This window comes from Onthophagus taurus, chromosome 7 (genome assembly GCF_036711975.1).
Source record: "Onthophagus taurus isolate NC chromosome 7, IU_Otau_3.0, whole genome shotgun sequence".
Classification (NCBI taxonomy): Eukaryota; Metazoa; Arthropoda; class Insecta; order Coleoptera; family Scarabaeidae; genus Onthophagus; species Onthophagus taurus.
In genome coordinates, this window is record NC_091972.1 from 919,111 (window position 1) to 940,783 (window position 21,673).

The 21,673-nt window shown below is 34.5% G+C and overlaps 1 protein-coding gene across 1 annotated transcript; it reads left to right on the forward strand.

Annotated features, from left to right (window-relative positions):
* The first annotated feature begins 669 nt into the window (after positions 1-669).
* Positions 670-20,975, forward strand: LOC111429502 (unconventional myosin-XV-like). Its single transcript, XM_023065432.2, has 5 exons — positions 670-871; positions 5,704-5,880; positions 5,932-6,848; positions 16,275-20,604; positions 20,657-20,975. The coding sequence occupies exons 2-5, from the start codon at positions 5,755-5,757 to the stop codon at positions 20,693-20,695; spliced, it is 5,412 nt and encodes a 1,803-aa protein (XP_022921200.2). The 5' UTR covers positions 670-871; positions 5,704-5,754; the 3' UTR covers positions 20,696-20,975.
* Positions 20,976-21,673: the final 698 nt, after the last annotated feature.

Below are 21,673 nucleotides of genomic sequence, written 5' to 3' on the forward strand. Positions count from 1 at the left end.
TAAATAATAACAAATACTCATTTTTATTAAAACTAAACCAACGTATTTTATTTATTTAATTTACATACATGTTGGATTTGAAGCTAACTTCATATTATTTTTATCAATCTTTTATTTGAAGACTTAAAGCCTAATTTAGTTGTTCCGCAAATATATGTGCCTATAATGCAAATGGGTTAAGTTATATAGATTTAATACAAAAAAGTAAATAATAAAATTCGGATACTAAATCATAAGTTTTCAAACAGCGCCATCTTTTGCTCGACGACGCAATTGCGTGTACGGGAGGATTAAAATACTATAAAACAGCAATATACTTCCTCAAGATAACCTACGTGTACACAAAACAGGAATATATTGAGGTCGAAAAGTTGTACCAAATTGGGCTTTATAAGTTAAGTCAACTAAATCAACTAAACGCTTTGAAAAGTGCACACACAAATTTTTCCGCTAGTTTATAGATGTCAGCACGTATTTATTCATATTTTAATCAAAACCCAGTTCATTCACTAATTTTATTATATATTAACCAATATTTATTTCAAAACTATAAATATTAACACATTAAAATATCAGAACATAATCCTTTCTAGAAATCTTTTTGTTTCATTTGACGTGTCATTTTACATTAAACGGTACCAACCTAAAAAAAAAATAACCCAACCCATCGCGACTCGACATTTGCTGTCATCGGAGACTGAAACACTTGTTGATCGTCGTGTACACCATTCAAAACGTCTTTAAAAGGTTCTTAAGTTAAGTTAGATTGTGCTGTTTACTTCGCAACGATTCGTTTCGAACACTTGGACATCATTACCGCAGTTTTAAATGGTTATTTTAATATTTAAACACAAGTGTTAACTTTGTTATGGTAAGTTAAAATAAATTATATTACATATTATTTGGTTTTAAGGAATTTTAAGTTGATTTAACATAATATTGAGTTAGTTTTTGTTTATAACTTGAATAAAATTAATAGATTTTAAAGTGATTTTAACGTTGGTCGAAACGAGTAACACTTTTTTTGTCTTCCCTCCTCTATTTTTTTTTAGGTCAATAGGTTTGCAATCGTATGAAAAATTTCTTTTTTGTGTTAAGATGCTAACAAAATTCTTATTAATGCAAAGAATTTAAACGATTTGTTGGTGAATTGAAACGGGTTTTACAGTTATACGGACGTTTACATATAGGTACAGTTGAATTTAAAGTTGTGCGCTTTTGTATTATAAATGAGGTTTGTTTAAAAGGAACGTGAGGTGTGTTGTATTTGTGAAATAAATATGCTGTAAAATAAAATTCTTTATTTATAAATGTAATTTTTTTCAATTGTCATTGTCTAACCTCAATTTGATAAACGTTTGTAAAACCGAGCTTAAGTGTGTTATTGAGATAATCTAAGTGCTGGTACTTACATTAACTTTCTCCTATATATGAAGTGTGCAAATAGAAAATGCAGTGTTCTTACAAAAATTAAATTTTGATCATAATTGTGTAGGTATCTCTATTGGTCGAAATTCTTCAACTAGGACTGACTCTTTATTTGATTGTGCCTTTGAGTCACCCATAGATGTAGACACATTTACATTATGTTTAGCTGGAAGTGTTTTCTGCAACTTTTTGGCCTGATTTTTTTGAATAGTGTTAAAAACCAACTTTTTTTTTGAAGCCAAAAGGCGTTTACAAAACCAGTTGAACATAACACTAAACACAGAATCGTTACCAACTTACACTTACCGTTTTGTCGTCCTCGACGTTTAGACGTGCACAACATCGCAAAAAAAGAATTCGAACAGATGGTGGCATTAGGAATCTGCTCACCCTCTTCTTCTTCTACAGTGTCGCCTCTTCACATGGTTCCTAAGAAAGATTCCAACGATTGGAGACCATGTGGAGGCTATCGACAACTCAACATCACTATACCATATCGTTATCCTCTTCTGCACATACAGGATTTTAATCTACATGTAAATAATTGCAAAATTTTTTCAAAATTAATTCTGGCAAGAGCGTATCATCAAATTCCTGTAGAAAAAGACAATATTCGCAAAACGGCTATCACTACACCGTTTGGTCGAATTCACAAAGGTTTATAAATGAAGTTCTTTCTGAGTTAGATTTCCTTTCTGTATATCTAGATGATATTCTAGTAGCCAGTCACAATGAAAAAAACATTATCTTCGTTTACTACAATTGTTTGAGAGGTTAACCTCTTGCAATATCAATATTCAACTAATAAAATGTGTTTTTGGAGTTTTAACTGAAACTAAACTTCACAATCTAAGGTTAATGCCATAACTGAATTTTCAAAACCAAACACACTTAAACAATTACAGCGATTCTTAGGAATGATAAATTTTTATTACAGATTTTTGACAAACATCTCAAACATTTTAGCTCTTTTACATCATGTGTGTATGTAGTTTCACGTGGGGGTGAGTTACTCACAGCACTTAGGCCCCAGCGGACCCTTTGTACGTCCCCACAGTTTACTGTTCATTCAAGAGTCAGAAAACCAGCCCAATCTTTTCATGAACGTTAATATAGAACAGAAAGGTATGTTCCTTATATCCGAAATTTGGAGCCATGGTACTACGAAAATAGATTCCCTTAAGTACACGAGGTTTGGACAGTCACAAACAGTATGACTTACCGTCTCGTCTTCCATTTCACACCCTCTACAGAGGGGTGTATTCGCCAGCTTCATGTAAAACATGTGCTTACGTAACCTGCAGTGTCCGGTCAGGAAGTGGGTGAGAAGCCTCAAGTCACTTTTCGATTTTCCCAGAAACTGAGTAGATGTCTTCCGGTCAGGGTAGAGCAGAGTTTTCTTAGCAAAGGCACCTACTGCCGTCCCATCCCATCTATCGCAAAAAGCTCGGTGGGAGATGGAGTTTATCAGTTTTGATGCTGTATTAACAGCTAGTGGTACAAACGGTTCAGGGGAGATCGGTGACTTGTTAGCCGCCCGTTTCATCATGTCCTTTAATTCCGATGTGTCCTTTTTGCCATTTTATCGTGACGTTGTTGTATACGTTTGCCTCTTCGAGTGATTGCCGACAGGACTTCACCAACGATGATGCAGTATGATGCCTGCCAACCGCCAGCATAGCCTGTCTGCTATCAATACAGATTACAACGTTTCTGCCGACTTTTTTGGAGTCGATAATCGCACCGGCTGCTATATTTATAGCAATTAATTCGGCTTGAGCAGTCGTGCAATACGATCCTAACGAAGTGGAAAGGTGCAGCTGGAGATCGTGCGAGAAGATTCCCGCTCCGGAACCTCCAGCCTTTTTTGATCCATCAGTGTAGATGGTCAGCGTATTGCCCGAGCTTGAGTTGCGCTGGGGTATCGTTTCAATGCCAAAGTGTGGCTTGCCTAAGAAAGTAGGTGTAATGTAGTCTGTGCGAGCTTTAAGGAGGTGTTGTTTACTAACAGCCTCACTCCAGGGCTTGCTCCGGACTATTCCCATTTTAACAACCTGCTTTTCATTTACTGATCGCAACCGAAGCAATGCCATCATAGCGCCTGTGATTAGCAGGCAGGCCAGTCGTTGCAATTGATGCAGCAATGTAGTTTTATATGCTTGTTTTACTGCTGAGCACCAGACTATGGCTCCGTGAGCTACCATGGGTCTTATCACAGAAGTGTAGATCCACATTGTAACTTTCGGATTTAATCCCCAAGTATTCCCAATAGCCCTTCGGCACTGAGTCAGTACAATCGTTGCTTTTTTGATTTTGCAACTAATGTGTGATGTCCAAGTTAGTCCTTTGTCCAAGATAACACCCAGATATTTCACCTCTGGAGCAAAGGTTAATGGATTATTGCAGAAATTGGGTGGCGTTAAGTGTCCCAGTTTCTTCTGTTTAGTGAAGAGAACAGTCTCTGTCTTTTTAGGATTGACAGAGAGGGTATGTTCTTCACACCATCGTTCAACGAGTTTAAGTGCCTGCTGCATTCTGTAACAAAGAAAATTGTCCCTCTTAACAAAATAGCCACGTCGTCTGCGTAACCAACTGTGAAGAGATATTTATTATTTAACTCAGGAATGAGATCATCAACTATTAAGCACCAGAGAAGCGGTGAGAGTACCCCACCTTGTGGGCAACCCTTAACCACAGCTCTCTGTACTGTGTGTCCTTTCGCCTTAGTCTGAACAACTCTGCTTGCTAGCATTGTTTTAATCCAGCCCGCGATGACCGATGGCACTCTTCGAGATTCCAGTGCCAGGTTAATGCTACTAAAGGTGGTTTTGTCAAACGCTCCCTCTATGTCAAGGAAAGTTCCCAGATAGCGCCCTACCATGTGTAGGGCGCTATCCACAGATTTACCTTTGATATATGCATGTTGGTTGAAATGCAAAGAAAACGCTTTAAATACATTCTCTCTAATTAATGTTCACATAGTCTTTCAAGCGTCTTTAAAAGAAATGATGAGAGACTAATTGGTCGAAAGGCTTTAGGATCCGTTGGGTCCTTTTTTCCATTCTTTGGTATAAAGGTTACTGTAACCTTCCTCCAGCTGATGGGAACGTAGTTAAAGGCTAAGCAGGCCTTAAAAACTCTCATCAAGTGTATTTTCATATTCTCTAGACTCCATTGAAGAAGAACAGGAAATATACCGTCGGGTCCTCTTTTACATCATTTATCAATAACACTTTATTCAAAAAAATTTAAATCAATCACTTCCTGGACACATCATCACAACAGTTCTTTCACTACAGCCAAAGAACTTTTATCAAAATCACTCTTGCACACCCATCACCACAAGCTACTCTTTCACTGACGACAGACACCTCAAGTAAAGACATGGGAGCAGTTTTATCACAGACTATAGACACTAAAACACAACCTTTAGCATCTTTTTCTCAAAAATTCTTTCCAAGCGAAATAAATTATTCAAGTTTTGATAGCAAATTGTTAGCAATTTACACTAGTATCAAATTTTTTGCATGGACATCAATTTGTGGTTTACACAGACTTTAATCTTGTATAGTGTAGCACAGCATGCTACACTCTACAAGATTTTTTCAAATACAGGTTGCCCACAAAGAAATTATTAGTATACGATTATTCCTCACGCAGAACTGCACAAGTATTTAATAGAAGAAAATTATAGAACGCCAGGGTTAAATTCACTCTGGTTTAATGATCCGTGAATAATCAAGACTTTAATGTTTTTATAGAATTTATAATCAATGTATTTGAAACTGTGAATACTAATATAAGAAGATTCCTTTGAAGAGGTGTGTTTACATTTGCGTAAGCTTTAGCGAGGTCAAATAAATGATAAAAAAATGAGTCTTTTCTTGTCAAATACTCGTATTTAATCGTTATTAGTTTTACTTCCACAATACATAATAATTTTTTGAATTAATTTTTTCAAATCCGTAAATATTAAATTTAATTTCTAAACAGAAATCTGAATGGATACGTGTAGTTATGCATATTATTTAAAGAATGTGTCGATTAACACATTGCGACCTTCTGAACATTACCTACTCGAAAGAAGTGGTTAGAAAGTTTTTTGTTTAGTTGTTAGTATTGTTGTTTCCTGTACGGATACAATAACACATTTCTTTAATCCTTTACAAATTGTTAGATAACTCAAAATTCCTTAAAATTAAATTTATTTACGTAATAACATAGATTGAATAGAGAAAGTCGTTTAATCGAAAAGATGTGCTTTTTCTGATTTAGATGAAAACTTTTTGAACGAATTTGTAACCCGAAAAAAAGATTAATTTGAAAATGGACTGGAATCCAGGTGATTTAATCTGGTTTGATCCAGGAGTGGGAAATTGGCTTCCAGGGGAAGTTTTAGAAAATCACAAAACGGCCCAAATCTTAACCGTTCAAGCTGTTATAAATAATAAAGTAAGTTATCATTTTAATTATTTTATTACACTTAATTATATTTTTTTTAAGCCACAAACATTCGCTTTAACCAATACGGATCAAACTATACAAAAACGTCAAGATCTCGGTTTAAACGGTATGGAAGATATGACTCAACTTGCCGATCTTCACGAAGCAGCTTTATTATGGAACTTAAAAATTCGTTATGATCGAAATTTAATTTATACTTACGTAGGTTCCATTTTGATTGCTTTAAATCCATACAAAACCTTCGATTCGTCCTTTTACAACGTCGAATCCGTTCAAAAATACTCCGGAAAATTACTCGGCGATCTTCCACCACATCTTTTCGCATTAAGTTCTGCCGTTTATAATTCTTTACCGAAACCGCAAGTGGTTGTCATTAACGGTGAAAGTGGAAGTGGAAAAACGGAAAATTCGAAATTAGTGTTGCAATATTTAGCCGCAGTATCGCCGTTAAAAAAGAGTTTTAACGAAAACTCAAACGATAATTTCGGATATAGTTTGATTACCGAACAAATTTTAGAAGCCACTCCTCTCTTGGAAGCTTTTGGTAACGCTCAAACGACCCAAAACGATAACTCATCGCGATTTGGAAAATATTTAGAAATCTATTTCAAAAATTCATCAATTTACGGTGCGAAATTGACTCAATATTTATTAGAAAAATCAAGAATTGTCACTCAAGCCCCCAACGAACGGAATTATCATGTATTTTATGAGTTATTAGATGGTTTAAGTGTCGAAGAAAGGCAAAAGTATGGATTAGTAGAGGCTGAGAAATATTTTTATTTGAATCAAGGCGGATTGGGGAATGTGGGGGGTGGAAATTTGGGTGGTTCTGGAACCGATTGGAATGGTTTAGTAAGAGCTATGGAGGTGCTTAGGGTACAAGAAAAAGAAAGGGATGGGATTGTGAAAATTTTGGCTTCAATTTTACATTTGGGAAATGTTTATTTTCACAGGTAATAATTGTTTTTGTTGAATTAAATTAATTACACAGGCAGACAAATTTTTAAACCAAAGACTAGACTATACCTTCCAAATAATTTTCGATACCCTGAATCCGAATTGCTTCATCACCTAAGATTTTCAAGATATCTTACCTAAAATATGCAAAAAACACGATTTTTCAGCACATTCAAGGCTGAATTTACATCAAAAGATAATTTTTCTCCACAGAAGCCATTTAAAACTATTTCTCTGCCCCCTTAAAATCTTATATTATTCATTTAAATATTTTTCTTGATCTCTGAGAAATTGTCCCCTAAAACTAAGAAATTCATCATGTTTGAAATAACCTCTTTTTATTTTCCAATTTTACTTACAAGTTTTGTAAGTTTTGGTGTAAAGTGACACTTGCGGTCAAGCGATTTCGCTAAAATTCAATATATGGTAATTTTTTATCATTTATTAGATGTATACGAAAGTATATGTTGGGCTATACATATCAAAAGTGTAAGTTTATATGAAACATTTGAATGTCTTCAGGTAAAGTGCTATTTCCGGTTAGTGGATTTGGTCCAAAAGTTGTTTAAGAGCTTTCGATTTTGGTTTAATAGCTATATACCAAATTTCATTACGGTAACTGATTGCGTTTTTAAGTTATCGTGTTTACACACATTATTACATGTACGTACATAAATACGCACAGGCATTTTCTGGGAATGGTCAATATCAGTACTCAGGGCACCTCAAAACGTGTATATCCATCAAAATGTCGAGGTCGAACCTTTGCACGATTACAATACTTTGTCTCATATACTTGGTATATAGTGCGAGAAAGTAAATATTAATTTACAATATTTTTCTTTGATATACTTTATAACAATGAAACATCATAACTTTCACTTATTCTCGAATATTTTTAAATTAATTTGTTTTTTATTGTATTTACCCAGTAAACAAATTTGCGTTTCAGAAACATTTCTGATACATATTATTGAAACATGAAATGTTTCTTCGACATATTTCTGAAACATAGTTGAAACGTGTCTGAAACTGCTAATGTCCGGCCCTTTTTATGTTTCATTGAAACGTTTCTATTGAACTGTTTCTGCAACATACAGTTGACAATTACGGTACATTACTAAAATGTTTCATTAACGGTTTTGAATTATTTCTGTTTACGTTTACATTACATTACTAGTATGTATCATAAACATTTAAATGTAATTTCTGAAAGGTTTCGGTGACGTTTCAGAAAACCTGAAGATATAATTTTGTTGGCGTTTAGCATCTGCATCCCAGACAACATGCTCATACATGCTTCCTCAGAAGATATGCATATGCTGAGGAAGCATTTCTGACCATACCACCCGGGGCGCAGACAGTGGATGCTGCAACAAAATCATACCTTAAGGTAGAAAAATTAATAATAGAAGTACTATACTTGTTACTTACGCCTACTGTACCAAATTTCAAAATTATCCATCAATAATTTCTACGATTCTGTTTTCTCATTGATTAGGACAAATAAAGTAAGTATAAGAGTAGGTATGCATTAAATACAGTTAGTAAATATGTATACAAAATATATTAAACTGGTAACTAAAATAAAATTCTCATTTGTAAACAAATTAAACATAAACATTCTAATAATAATTTATGTAGGTCATTTAAATATAAAGTTAAATTTAAGCCATATTAGTGGTATTTTTGATTTTTTTATCTCTGTTTATGTTTGAATAACCTAAAGAAATTTTTCTTCTCAGACGCGATTGTTTCAATTAAAACACATATATTTGTGATATTTAACTATGAAAAACTATCAGTATTACAAAATAACTGACCAAAAACAGTTACATGACAATTTGCATGTCAGATAATACAATAAAACAAGTAATGTACCACAAAAGATGTACTACAATTGTGGAATTGTTTTTTTTTTTCGTTTTTCTTATTTTGTAATACTGACACTTTTTTCTTGATAAAAAGAATATTACAACATGTGGTCTCACTTATAGCAATAAGATTTTTAAAAAATAAATAGGTATTCTTTACTTGTAGTCATATTATTATGTGTTTTAATTGAAACATAGTCTTTAATTTGAGACGAGAATTTTTTTATGATTGTTCAAGATAAAGAAATTTTACTAAAATTTGGATAACTTACATAAAAGTACAGAACTACATAAAATATACATACAGGCTGGTCCATTTAACGTTAGACAAGCGATTATCTCGAAAACGGTTCATTTTACATAAAAATGAACCAAATGAAAGTTGTTGGAAAAAATGTGCTGGACACCCAACATTTTGCAGCCACATATTTTGTCTTTCTTCCCTGCTCAAATGTACAAGTCACGTTGGTAAGACGTCATCTAAAAAATTTCGGTACTTCTCCCCATTCAGCATACCATCAATAAAGTATAGACCGATCAATTTATCACCAATTATACCACACCAAACATTAACCGACCAAGGTCGTTGATGTTTTACTTCACGCAACCATCTCTGATTTTCAACGCTCCAATAATGCATGTTATGTCTGTTGTCTTGTCCTTTGTTTGTAAAAGTAGACTCATCTGGGAATAGCACGTTACCTAAGAAATTGACGTCTTATATGAAAATATTAATCGATTTTCAAAATCAGCTCCATAAAGCTGTTGATTCAATGAAATGTGGTATGGGTGATACTTGTTGTGCTTTAATATTCTTAAAATGCTGTTCTTCGATATTCCGGCGTCAATTGTAAGTCGTCGAGTGCTAACTTGAGGATTTACTTCAACGCTAGCTAATACCGCAATTTCCTTTTCTTCCGTAGTTACAGTTGCTCGCCGAGTTCTTTTTCTTGATTCCACATTTCCAGTGTTAGTAAAATCATTCACAACTCTGTAAAAGGTACTTCTCGAAGGCGTATTTCGATCAGGAAAACGTTCTTGATACAAAGCTATACTATCAGCAACATTTCTGCCACTTCCTCCATAAATAAAAATCACTTCGAATTTTTCTGCCACACTTTGCCTTAATGTAAAACGATGGAAAGAATTCAGAATTTGTTGCCAAGCAGTTTTTATGCAAATTTAGTGTTACCTGTTACATTTTAACACAATTCAACCAATTAAGTTTCTGAAAGCGATATTCTGAAAATGCCGACATAAGCAGTTCCACGAACTCTTGTTTTTTATGCGTTAATCTATTATCAAATTGACAAAGGCGGAAAAATGTCGGAACCTTTTAGACCTCTTTCCAAAGGTATTGAGCCAAAGTTGTTGAGCATTCTTAAATAGTATTCTAAGAATTAAGAACTAAAGACAATGTATCGAAGCGGGTAGGAAAATGTTAAAAATTCATACATTTTACTTGTTCTTGCTAGATTATAAACGTTAGTTAATTGTTTCTGAAGAAGTTTCAATTTTTTTCAAAAGATGTTTTGCCATTGTACTGACTTTCATATAACCTTGAAAATAAGGTCAAGGTCAAAAAATGTTATCGTCATATGGTTTCCCCCTTCGCACAGCACAACTTTCATTTGGTTCATTTTTATGTAAAAGAAACCGTTTTCGAGATAATCGCTTGTCTCACATTAAATGGACACCACCCTGTATATGGAGAAATGGCATCACAAAATTTTTAAATTTGTTTCATATTTGAGCTGCGATTCTTGCACTACGTTTTCAGTATTGCGACGAGTAGACGAAAGAAAGAATACTAAAAGAAAATAACAACATTCTTTATTATTATCGTGTCTCATCTGCGCTTTCCTTATTTCGCCTATTATAACGTAAATTCGCTTGTCGTAACCATTTGCTTACTACCAGTTCATATTCTTTATCAGTTAAATGGAAGCTCTTCCTAACTGCCACTAAAACATATGAAAACGTAAAATTCTTTCTTTAAATAGTGTTCACCAACCGTATTTTCATTAACTAAATCTAGTGGTGATATATAAAAAAAACTTATACAAAACTTACCTGCGCCATTCTAAACCAATATTCGAACGATTCGAATTGATTCGAACTGAGAACCCAGAGAACAGAACACTAGAACAAGATTGAACAAGACAGGCGCTGATGAAGATATTTCAGACATGTTTCAGGCACATTTGTAGCGAAATGTTTCAAATGAAATGTTTCTGCTACATATTTTAATGATATTTCATAAATATTTCTACTGAAATGTATTTGATACATATATTTAGATACCTTTCGTAAAAATCGTATCTGTCACGTATATGAAACGTAGTTCTAAGATGTTTCATTTAATTCACTGTACGTTAAAATTGAAATGTTTCACAGATGTTTCTTGTTTACTGGGTAATTTTGTATTTTTAAAACTTCTTTTCTATTTATAACAGTTTAGATGTTATTTTAGTTTCTTATGATAACGATCGCGCATCAATTCAAACGATCACTTAACACTCTTACGCTTATATTGAGCAGCGTTATCGTTTTTTTTCAAAGACCAGCAGTAGTCAGCCATCATTCTTTCATCCCATCTACCTTGATAGTGTCGCTCTTTTTCTTTCAAATCCTGATGGAATCGTTCACCTATTTCTTCGCTGAAGGCTCCTACATTTTCCTGAAAGTAATTTAAATGGGAAAATAGGAAATGTAGCTTCAAACTCATTAAACAGCCTAATTTTTTAAATTTTAATAACATTGTCGATACAATGTTTTTATATTGTGGGTCCCGATGGTTGCCCAAGAAATTTTGTACAACTTCTTAACTTTTTTGCGTTATCAGGCCCCACGAAAATACCTTCCTTAACTTTAGCATTACTTAAATTTTGAAATGCAGACTTAAGGTATTTAAAACAGTTTCCATCAGTATTTAAGGCTTTTACGAATTGTTTGATCAAGCCTAATTTGATATGGAGTGGAGGTAACAAAATACGCTTTGTGTTAAAGTAAATACACTCATGTAAATTTAACTAATCAACAACTTTATTGAAACTTCAAACAAAATATCAATATAATTCAGTTCAGCGTTTATACTTCTTAAAAAGACACAACCGTTTAGTCCGTCTTTTCTCGCGATACACGTCTCATGTTCGACTCTCTCAATCTTGTTCAAACCTGTTCGTTTTTATCTAACGTTTCTATCTTTCTAACGTTCTCGGAACTTTTTCGAACGCGGGAATCACTCCATTGCCACCCCACGCTCCGCACTACCAACCCAAAATCTCCCGCACACAAAATATCCCTAACAGTGTCAATAAGACTCTTGTAAACAACATTGTTGGAACCAACTTTCCAATCAAATCTTTCAGGCCACTTTTTTTTAATCCAATGTTGTTCTCGGGCACGACTGTCCCAAATGCAGAGAAAGCAAGGATTTTTTGTATTTCCTAATTGTAAACCAATCAAAATATTGATCATTTTAAAGTAGTCACCACATATAAACCAGTTGTGGATGTTGTAATTGATTTTTTCGAGTACAAATGAAGGTCTTCGTATGATTCTTTTCGCCTGGTGGAATGACCAATAGGGATTGCTGCGTATTTATTGTCGTTATGGAGCAACACTGCTTTAAGGCGTTCTTTAGAAGAATCTATAAAGAGAAGCCAGTCATCGGACTTATACACATCTACTAGATATGTATTGATAAGTCCTTCTATATCATTACAATAAACTAAGGAATTTTCACTAGAAAAATATTTCAGAAATTCCTCATCTCTTCTTCTGTACGCTATAATTTTTGTTCCGGGTAACAACATGTTCCTCTCTTTAAGTCTTGAAGCCAACTTTCAACAGAACTCATTTCTTCCAAACAACATTCATGTTTATTAGGTGGTACTTTGTCTAATCTCGCTATTTCTCCTTTCTTGGCTGGTGTTACGCTTTGTACGTTAGAATATATGTTTCCTTTATTTTTTTTATTACAACCTATTATATCACAGGCACAGAAGTAACAGTCTTCATTGTGATCCTTAGGCTCGTACCACATGGTTGGTGTAATGACAACTTCCTTTTTCTTATCGTTCCAATTAATCAGAGTTAATCTACAAGTAGTGTTTCGAAGTTTCCGCAAAAAAGTCACTAAAGAATAACCTTTCCGCCTCATATTTTTTTATATTAATATTCCATCGTTTTAAATTTTTTTTGTAGAAAATCCTATATGGTTGTGATTTTCATCTTATAAAACGCTATAGAGATTAAATAAAAAATAATATGTAAATTGTCTCTTTTTGAATGAATAAATCTCGTAAACAATCATTTTATTTTTGTAAATACTGCTATAGTTTTCCCATTAAAACTACAACTTTGCTAACAAACCAAATAAATTAAACTAAGATTAGAACTAAAACTAGAAACTTTCGGGTTTTGCCGTACGTCTTTTAATAAAAGGTTTGACGTTTCGGATGCCATGTTGCAACCTTCTTCAGAAACTGGTTCGTAGTGACGAGATAAAAAAATCGGTAACTATATATAAGTGGGAAAAACTAATTAATAATCAGTTAACGCTAATTACAAACTAATTAATAACTAATTGCGTCGCGTCCGGTGTGAGGCGGGAAGAGGTCTTCGTGTTCACCACCATCTTCCATGTTCTGCTAAGCTCCCAGCCATCCTCTCTGTTGACGTTATTTTTATGTCGGTGAATCTCTATGGCTTCTCTTGTCAGTCTTTGGTAGTATCTGTTGTCCCTAGCCAGCACCTTTGTTTGTTCGAAGTCTATTCGGTGCCCCTCTGCATGGCAATGTTCCGCAACCGCCGACTGCTGGATCTTCTTCAGCCTTACATCCCTCTCATGCTCCTTGATGCGGCACTCGACGTTGCGTCCAGTTTGGCCAACATAAACCTTCCCACAACTACACGATAGTCGATAGACTCCCGCTCCTTTTAATGGAGTTAGTTTGTCCTTGGCTAATTTTGCTGACCGTGCCGTACCGCACTACGATGTCGTTCTTCTTGAGGTGCCTAGCAATTCGTTCCGTTACACCTGAAACATAGGGAAGACAGATAAATCCAAGTGGTTTTGTACTTACCGTGTCCTCTTTCTGCTTTCGCTGCTTGATGGCCTGGTTGATGTCCCTCGAAGTGTATCCATTCTTCTGCAGCACGCCTCGTAGAAAGTGTTGCTCCTTCTTCAAGTTCTCTCCTTCACATAGTCTCGCTGCTCGCTGAAATAATGTACGGATCACGGACCTCTTCTGTTGGGGATGATGATGTGAACATGCCTGTAAATACCTATTGGTATGGGTCTTCTTTCGGTATACACCAAGTTCTATATCTCCATTTGTCGTCCTGGTGACCAACACATCTAGGAAAGGTAGTTTTTTGGCAGTTTCTGTTTCCATGGTGAACTTAATCATAGGATGTTGAGAGTTCAAGTGATCCAAGAACTCTTGGAGCCGTTTTTGACCATGTTGCCATATCACAAACGTGTCATCCACATATCGGAGCCATAGTTTTGGTTTCCACTGGCTCTTCTTCAAAGCGTCCTCTTCGAATAATTCCATGTAGAAATTAGCTATAACTGGCGATAGTGGAGATCCCATGGCTGCCCCTTCGGACTGCTCGTAAAATTCTCCTTTCCAGCTGAAATACGTCGACGATAAGCAATACTCCACCAGATCTGGCACGTATCCTGGTAAACCTTCCGGAATGAGTTTTCGGCGAAGACCCTCTACAGCATCCTTAACTGGTACCCTAGTAAAAAGGGATTCCACATCGAAACTTACCAACATATCCCCAGCATCCAGCTTTACACCTTTTAGCGATTCCACAAAATGTGTAGAATCCCTGACATACGATTCCGTGTTACCTGTAAAGGGGGACAGAATCTTTGCAAGATGTTTAGCCAGCTGGTATGTTGGGGAGTTGATGGCGCTGACGATAGGGCGTAGGGGGACGTCTGGTTTGTGAATCTTCGGTAGTCCGTAGATTCTTGGTGGTACCGGTGCCTGCACAAACAAACCTTTCTGCTGTTCTGCTGGAATTCCTGTGGATTTTATCATTTTCTAACGATTTTGTCTGTGGGGTCCTTCTTGATCTTCGTGTAGGTGGCTGGGTCCAGTAAGTTTATCATTTTGTCGTCGTATTCTTTCCTGTCCATAACAACGGTGGCATTCCCCTTGTCTGTTGGTAACACGACGATTTCTGATTTTTCTTTTATAGATCGGAGTGCCTTCTTTTCACCAACCGTCAAGTTGGATTTTGGTGGTTTTGCCGACTTCAATACTCTCGCAACTTCTTGTCGGATCTCTTCGGCTTTCAGTGCAGGCATCCCTCGAACAGCTGCTTCCACTTCGCAGATGATTTCTTCCTTTGGGACCTTCTTCGGGGCGATTGCGTAGTTTCGCACAAAGGTTTCGTCTTTCGTTAGTGGGACATTCGATCTGTTAATGACGATTGTTTCTACTGGTAAACTATTACCTTTCTTCTTTTGCGACCGGCGTTCCAGAGATTCAAACTTTTTGATGTGTGTGTCACGGGTCTTCTGAAATTCGCGATTAGCCTTCTCCATTGTTAGTCTGTCCACTTTGTCCCAGTCTTCTCCGGATATACAATTGGAAAGTGAGAGGTGGAGTCGTACTTATTTTTTGTAGATCATTGAAGGTCTTGTGGATTCTTTCTCGTAGCAGTGCTTGTTCTGTCCTAATCAAAATTCTACGTGCTGCAGCGGAGTCGATGTGGTGCTTCACCTTCAAGAAGGTTGGCGTTACTTTCTTCTCTCTGCATCTTCGTAGAAAGGCCAAACTGCTCAACAGCTTGCGTTGTCTAATTCGTGAGTTATCCAAATCCTTGATTTGTTTGTTGATATCCTCCCCATAAAGGTTAATAATATAAGTACGAAGGCTTTCACGGCCGGTGAACCCGAAAGTTTCTAGTGTTAGTTCTAGTTTTAGTTCTAATCTTAGTTTAATTCACACCGGCCGTGAAAGCCTTCGTACTTATAAACCAAATAAATTCATAAAAATTAACTGGATTTTGAATGTCCAGTTTCTCAATTGAATACCTCTTGGTTAAAAGATAAATGCATGGTTAAAAATTTCAACTTTAAAGCTTCATTTTTAGATATTTGATCACATTTTCGTATATTTGTTTTACTGTGCGTCAACATCGCTAACTTGATGTAACTCAACATCAGTTTATCAAGGACAGAGCAAACCGATGTACTTATTAATTTCAACAGATGATATCTCGAAGAAGAAAAAAGATATTTAAGTAATTGAAAAAGAGTTTTAAATGGGAAGGGTAATAATTTCAAAACTTCTAAAAAAAATTGTTTTTTTTAACTCCTAACCACAAATACGACCAGAAACCGCATTTTGAACATATTTTGGCTAAGATATTTTGAAAACCTTACGTGATGAAGCATTTTTGAGGTTAAATTTGGATTTAGAACATGAAAAACCTTCGGGATAGTATAGTCTAGTTGTTGGTTTAGAAAACATTTAAATTTTTGTCGGGCTGTGTTATTTTAGTTATTAATTATTTTAGACGCCAACTTCGTCACGGTCAGGAAGGTGTAGAAATTGGTTCAGATGTTGAAATTAAGTGGACCTCCCATTTACTCGAAATCTCTACATCCGGACTTCAAAAAGCTTTAACAACTCGTACAACTGATACCCATTTGGATAAAATTTATTCTCCATTAAGTATCGATCAAGCTTTGGACACTCGAGATGCTTTCGCGAAAGCGCTCTATTCCTGTCTTTTTAATTGGCTAGTTCAAAGAATCAATTTAATCATTTTCAAAGAGATCAAAAGGAACGGGAAAAGTTTTGAAAATGAGGAAAAAATTTGTTTGTTGGATATTTTTGGGTTTGAAAATTTACCAGAAAACTCTTTCGAACAGCTTTGCATCAATTTCGCCTCGGAATCTTTACAAAATTATTTTAATCGTTACGTTTTTAAATTGGAACAAATGGAGTATGTTAAAGAAAAATTGAAATGGAGTAATTTAACGTATCCGGATAATTCGAACGTTTTAAATTTGCTGGGGAAAAAACCGGTTGGGATTTTGCATTTATTAGATGATGAAAGCAACTTTCCAAAAGCTTCAGACTCGTCATTCTTAGAAAAGTGTCATTATAATCATGTTTTGAATGAAAATTATTCACGACCACGTTTAAATCTCAAGGAATTTGGTATAAAACACTTTGCTGGACAAGTTTGGTATTCAACAGAAGGGTTTTTGGATAAAAATCGCGACTTTTTACGACCGGAAATAATACACTTATTAACCTCCAGTAAAGAACCGTTAATTAAAGCGATATCAACACCTTTATTGAATCAAATTCATTCGAAAACATTACCAAAAGGGCAAAACGGAAGATTTGTAACAATTAAACCACGAACCCCAACGATTTCTGCACGGTTTAACGACAGCTTACAAAAACTTTTAGATTCGATGAGCAAAGCAAATCCTTGGTTTATTCGTTGTATTAAACCTAATAATGAAAAAATTCCATTAAAATTTGATTTAGATGTAGTTTTAGAACAATTAAAAAACACCGGAATGGTTGAAATGATTCAAATCCGACGATTAGGTTACCCAAAAAGACTGAAATTTAGTGAATTCGTCGAAAAATACGGTTGTTTAAACCGAAAGAAAATCCCCAAACACGTTTCTTACCGCGATTTCACTTTAGTTATCCTAAAAGAAGTCTTAAGAAACGACCAATTCGATTTTAATAACGAAACGTTTAATCAAAACGAACCCAAAAATTTTCCAACCGATTCAAAATCATTTGAAAATGAAGACCTAAGCCGTTTTAAATTCCAATTAGGCGTAACTAAAGTGTTTTTGAACGAGAATTTATCAAGAAAACTCGATATGGAACTATCAAATAAATTACATCATTCAGCGATAATTATTCAAAAGAATTTCCGACGATTTTTGATCAAAAAAGAATTCGAATCAATTAAAAAGAATGTTATTGTGATTCAAAAAATGTTTAGGGGTTATCGCGAGAAGAAGAGATTCAAGACTTTTAAAAATGGCGTTATAAAACTTCAAGCTTTAATTCGAATGAAAATTGAAAGAAAGAAATACTTAAAAATGCTTAAAGACATTAAAGCAAAAGAAAAAATGAAAATTGCTCAAGTTTTTAATCAAAATCGACAAACTCAACAACAACAACACTCCCAAATCAATAAAATCAATCAAAACCAATCTCATTTTACTCAAATTAATCAAAATTTACATCAAAATCAAACCCAAATGAGTACAATGAATCAAAAAGCTTTGAATCATTTAGAAATCCCAGCTGAATTAGCTTTTATTTTTACAAAATTGGAAAATTTCACTCCTCAACATACAGAAAAGAACTTAATAAAACTTTTAGGCGGTGTAAAAGGAGGACTAAAACCTTTAAATCTTCCAAAAGATTTAGACACATTCGATTTTTCAAAATTTACTTCTGTTTATTTCAATAAAATCCGTTTTGAACCAAGGAAAGAGCCGATTCCTATCCCGTTCTTATCAAAATCTTCCTCAAAAGATCAAGATTTTCAAGACTCATTAGCGATATTTAAACTCATTTTGAGATGGATGAATGACCCCCAATTAAATGGGATAAAAGAAAAGGTTTTGGGCGATTTTATTTGTTTAAAAGGTTTAAATTCAAAAACCTTGAGGGATGAAATTTTTGTTCAGATTATAAATCAAATGAGTTCAAATGAAAAAAATGATCGCTTATGGAACTTGCTTTCGATTTGTTTGAGTTCGTTCCAACCAAGCCCAGCTTTAAATAAATACCTTTTAAAATTCATCAAAGATAACGCCCCGGAAAGCTTTAAAACACATTTAGAACAAAAATTGTTACGATCTATTCAAAAAGCGCCTCATTCGAGACTTTTCCCACCAAGTTTATTAGAGTGGAAAGCAATTAAGCAAAAAATTCATCAAGCTTTACCATTTACAATGCCAGATAGAACTGTTTTAACAGTTTCGGTTGATTCTTGGACGAGTTGTGAAGAAATTACCCAAAATTTAAGCGATTATAATGAATTAAAAGACGTTCAAAATCCTTTGAATGATCAAAATTTGGATGGTTGGACGGTAGTTTTGGATGATTCAGGAATCGTTACGGATGGAAATGGATTGGATTATGTATTCGATTTAGTTTCTGAACTCGAATTATGTCCAGCTTTCCCCGTTCAAAGATCTACTTTGTTTAAAAGCGGATCAAGAAGTCGAAATGAAGTGAAAATCGATCAATTTCAACCAGAAATTGGTCAATTTCGAAGTGAAACTGAAAAAATTGATCAATTTAAGGGAGATGTTGATGATTTCCAAGAAAATTTAGATTATGGAGGAAAATTGAATGAGTTTCGTGCGGAACAAGGAAAAAGAATTTCTCAAATTGACCAAAATGAAGGAAGATTACTTAAAGAGAAAATGGATCGCTATGAAGATAGAAAAGCTGATTTTCAAACTCGCAGGCATTCTCAAGAAAAAACAGATCATCATTTCCAAAGTAAACATCATACTCAGTACAAGCCAAAAACATTCCAAGAGACGTTGGATTATCCTGGAATGGAACCAGAGCATTTTAATAAAATTAATAAGACTCCTGATCATTTCAGAAGATACTCTCAAGAAGAATCTAATCACTTTCAGTATAAAAATCGTTTTCAATCTAAAGTTGATGAAATAAAAGATCAAAAAATCACTCAAGAACACAAGGAAAATGTTAACATGCAATCTAGAAAGATGGATCAATTCAAAGGCAATATGAGAAAAGTTAGTGCTTCTCATACAAGTTTCTCTCAAGAATTAGATCATGTTCCATTGGTTCGACCACAAATTCCACCTCCAGAACCCCCACTAAATTTGAAAAAGATGTCGAGTGGTTCTCGAAGAATTTCCAATCAATTCTCGAAACAAGACGTTGATTTTGATCAAGAAACGGAAGATTACGGACGAGGATTAGATATGAGAAGTAGTTTTAAAGAAGATTTTAGAGATGATTTTAGAAACAACGAACGACAAAGTTACGGACAACCCAACTTAGATGAAAGTTCTCAATTTCAGCCTTCATCAAATGAGATATTATCGAGAAATTCAGCTTTGAACGAACGTTATTTCGAATTAGAGAAAGTGCGCTCAAGAAGTTTAGATAATCTTTTATCTGAACCTGAACCAACAACGAATTTATCCGAGTTAGGATTGAGTCAATCAAGACTCAATGATCGTTACCACTCTGTTGAGCATCTCACGCCGCCCATAAAACCAGTTTTTACTCCAACTCAACCCAAACCTGATATGGATTTTGAGTATCCAGATGCATCAAGTGTTTCTACTTCTCATAGAGGCGCTCATCCGCGGTACATCAAATCTCAATTTTCATCAAAAAAAGCTCCAGTTGGTTCTTATCAATCAAGTCGAGCGTACATTGAAAAGAACGAATTTAATTCTGGCTCAATGAGTCATCTAAGAAGCTCAGCAATGAGCGATACAAGTGAAGCTCCGAGTTTGGCGAGCCACGTGAGGAGAGTGAGAGTACCAAGTCAAGCATCGGATGTTGATCAATTTTTAGATGAATTGTTTAGCCCGGTTTTAGATGGAAACTTAGATGAGTTAAGCGACGCTAGATCATTAGCTGCTAGCATTAAAGGAGGGTTTGAGAAATCTATTGAAAAACCTCCATATTATGGTGATGAACATTGGACTCAAAATGATCAAAAACTATATAAAAGTAATGAAAAATATGATGATGTGGAAACGTTTTATACGAGAGAAAATTTGAGATATAAAAGAGGGTTTGAGAAGATTGAAATGTTTCCAGTGGAGGAAGAAATAAATAATCAAAGTTCTTTAAAGGTTAGTCATAATCAAATAAATATAAAAAAATTATAAACATATATAATTTCAGCTAAAATCTTTAAAAAGTATTCAAAAAAGAATGAGTTGAAACGAATTGGTAACATCATCAAACGACTACAGAATATGGTTCAAAGAAAACCATAAACCAGACGATTATTTATTAATAAAATAAATGTGGCGAAAATTTGAATTTATCATAATACAATATTGTAGATATCATTTAAATATTAGTAATATGAAATTCTTAACGAAAATGTTTGATATAAAATAGCGGTTTATATTTTGTTTATGTTAAGCTTGAATTGTTAATGTTTTGACTGTAAGACTTATAAAGTTTGATATTATATTATATATTTTAACATTTATAATGGTGTAATTTTTTATTGAAATTCCTGATATACAAATATACAATGAGCTGAACATCCCCATTACAACCAACAATTTATGGATTACCTAAAATCCATAAACCAGATATTGTCAGTGTCATAATTTCTCCAACTACATACATATTTTGTGGAATCAATCAAAAGTATGAATTTATATACAGTGTGTCCCCGGATAGGTGAAACGACTCTTATAAAAGGTAAAATTTTTTAGATATTGTCTTTTTTTGTGGTTTAGTCCTGCTTGATTAAAGACTAATTTTGAACATATTTTCAATTTTTAAAAAAGAAATGAGCCTTGACAGTGAAAGAAAACCCAGTAAACAAATTTGCGTTTCAGAAACATTTCTGATACATATTATTGAAACATGAAATGTTTCTTCGACATATTTCTGAAACATAGTTGAAACGTGCCTGAAACTGCTAATGTCCGGCCCTTCTTATGTTTCATTGAAACGTTTCTATGGAAATGTTTCTGCAACATACAGGTGACAATTACGGTACATTTCACGAAAATGTCTCTTAGAGATATTCAGCTTTAATTTTTTTCTTTCCATCTTATCTCACATCACACGAACGTAAAACTATATAACTATATAATTTTATATGATAGCAGGAGAAAAACACATTTAGCGGGAATCGCGATCAAACCTTATAGGTTATGATTTGACCTACGGAAAACG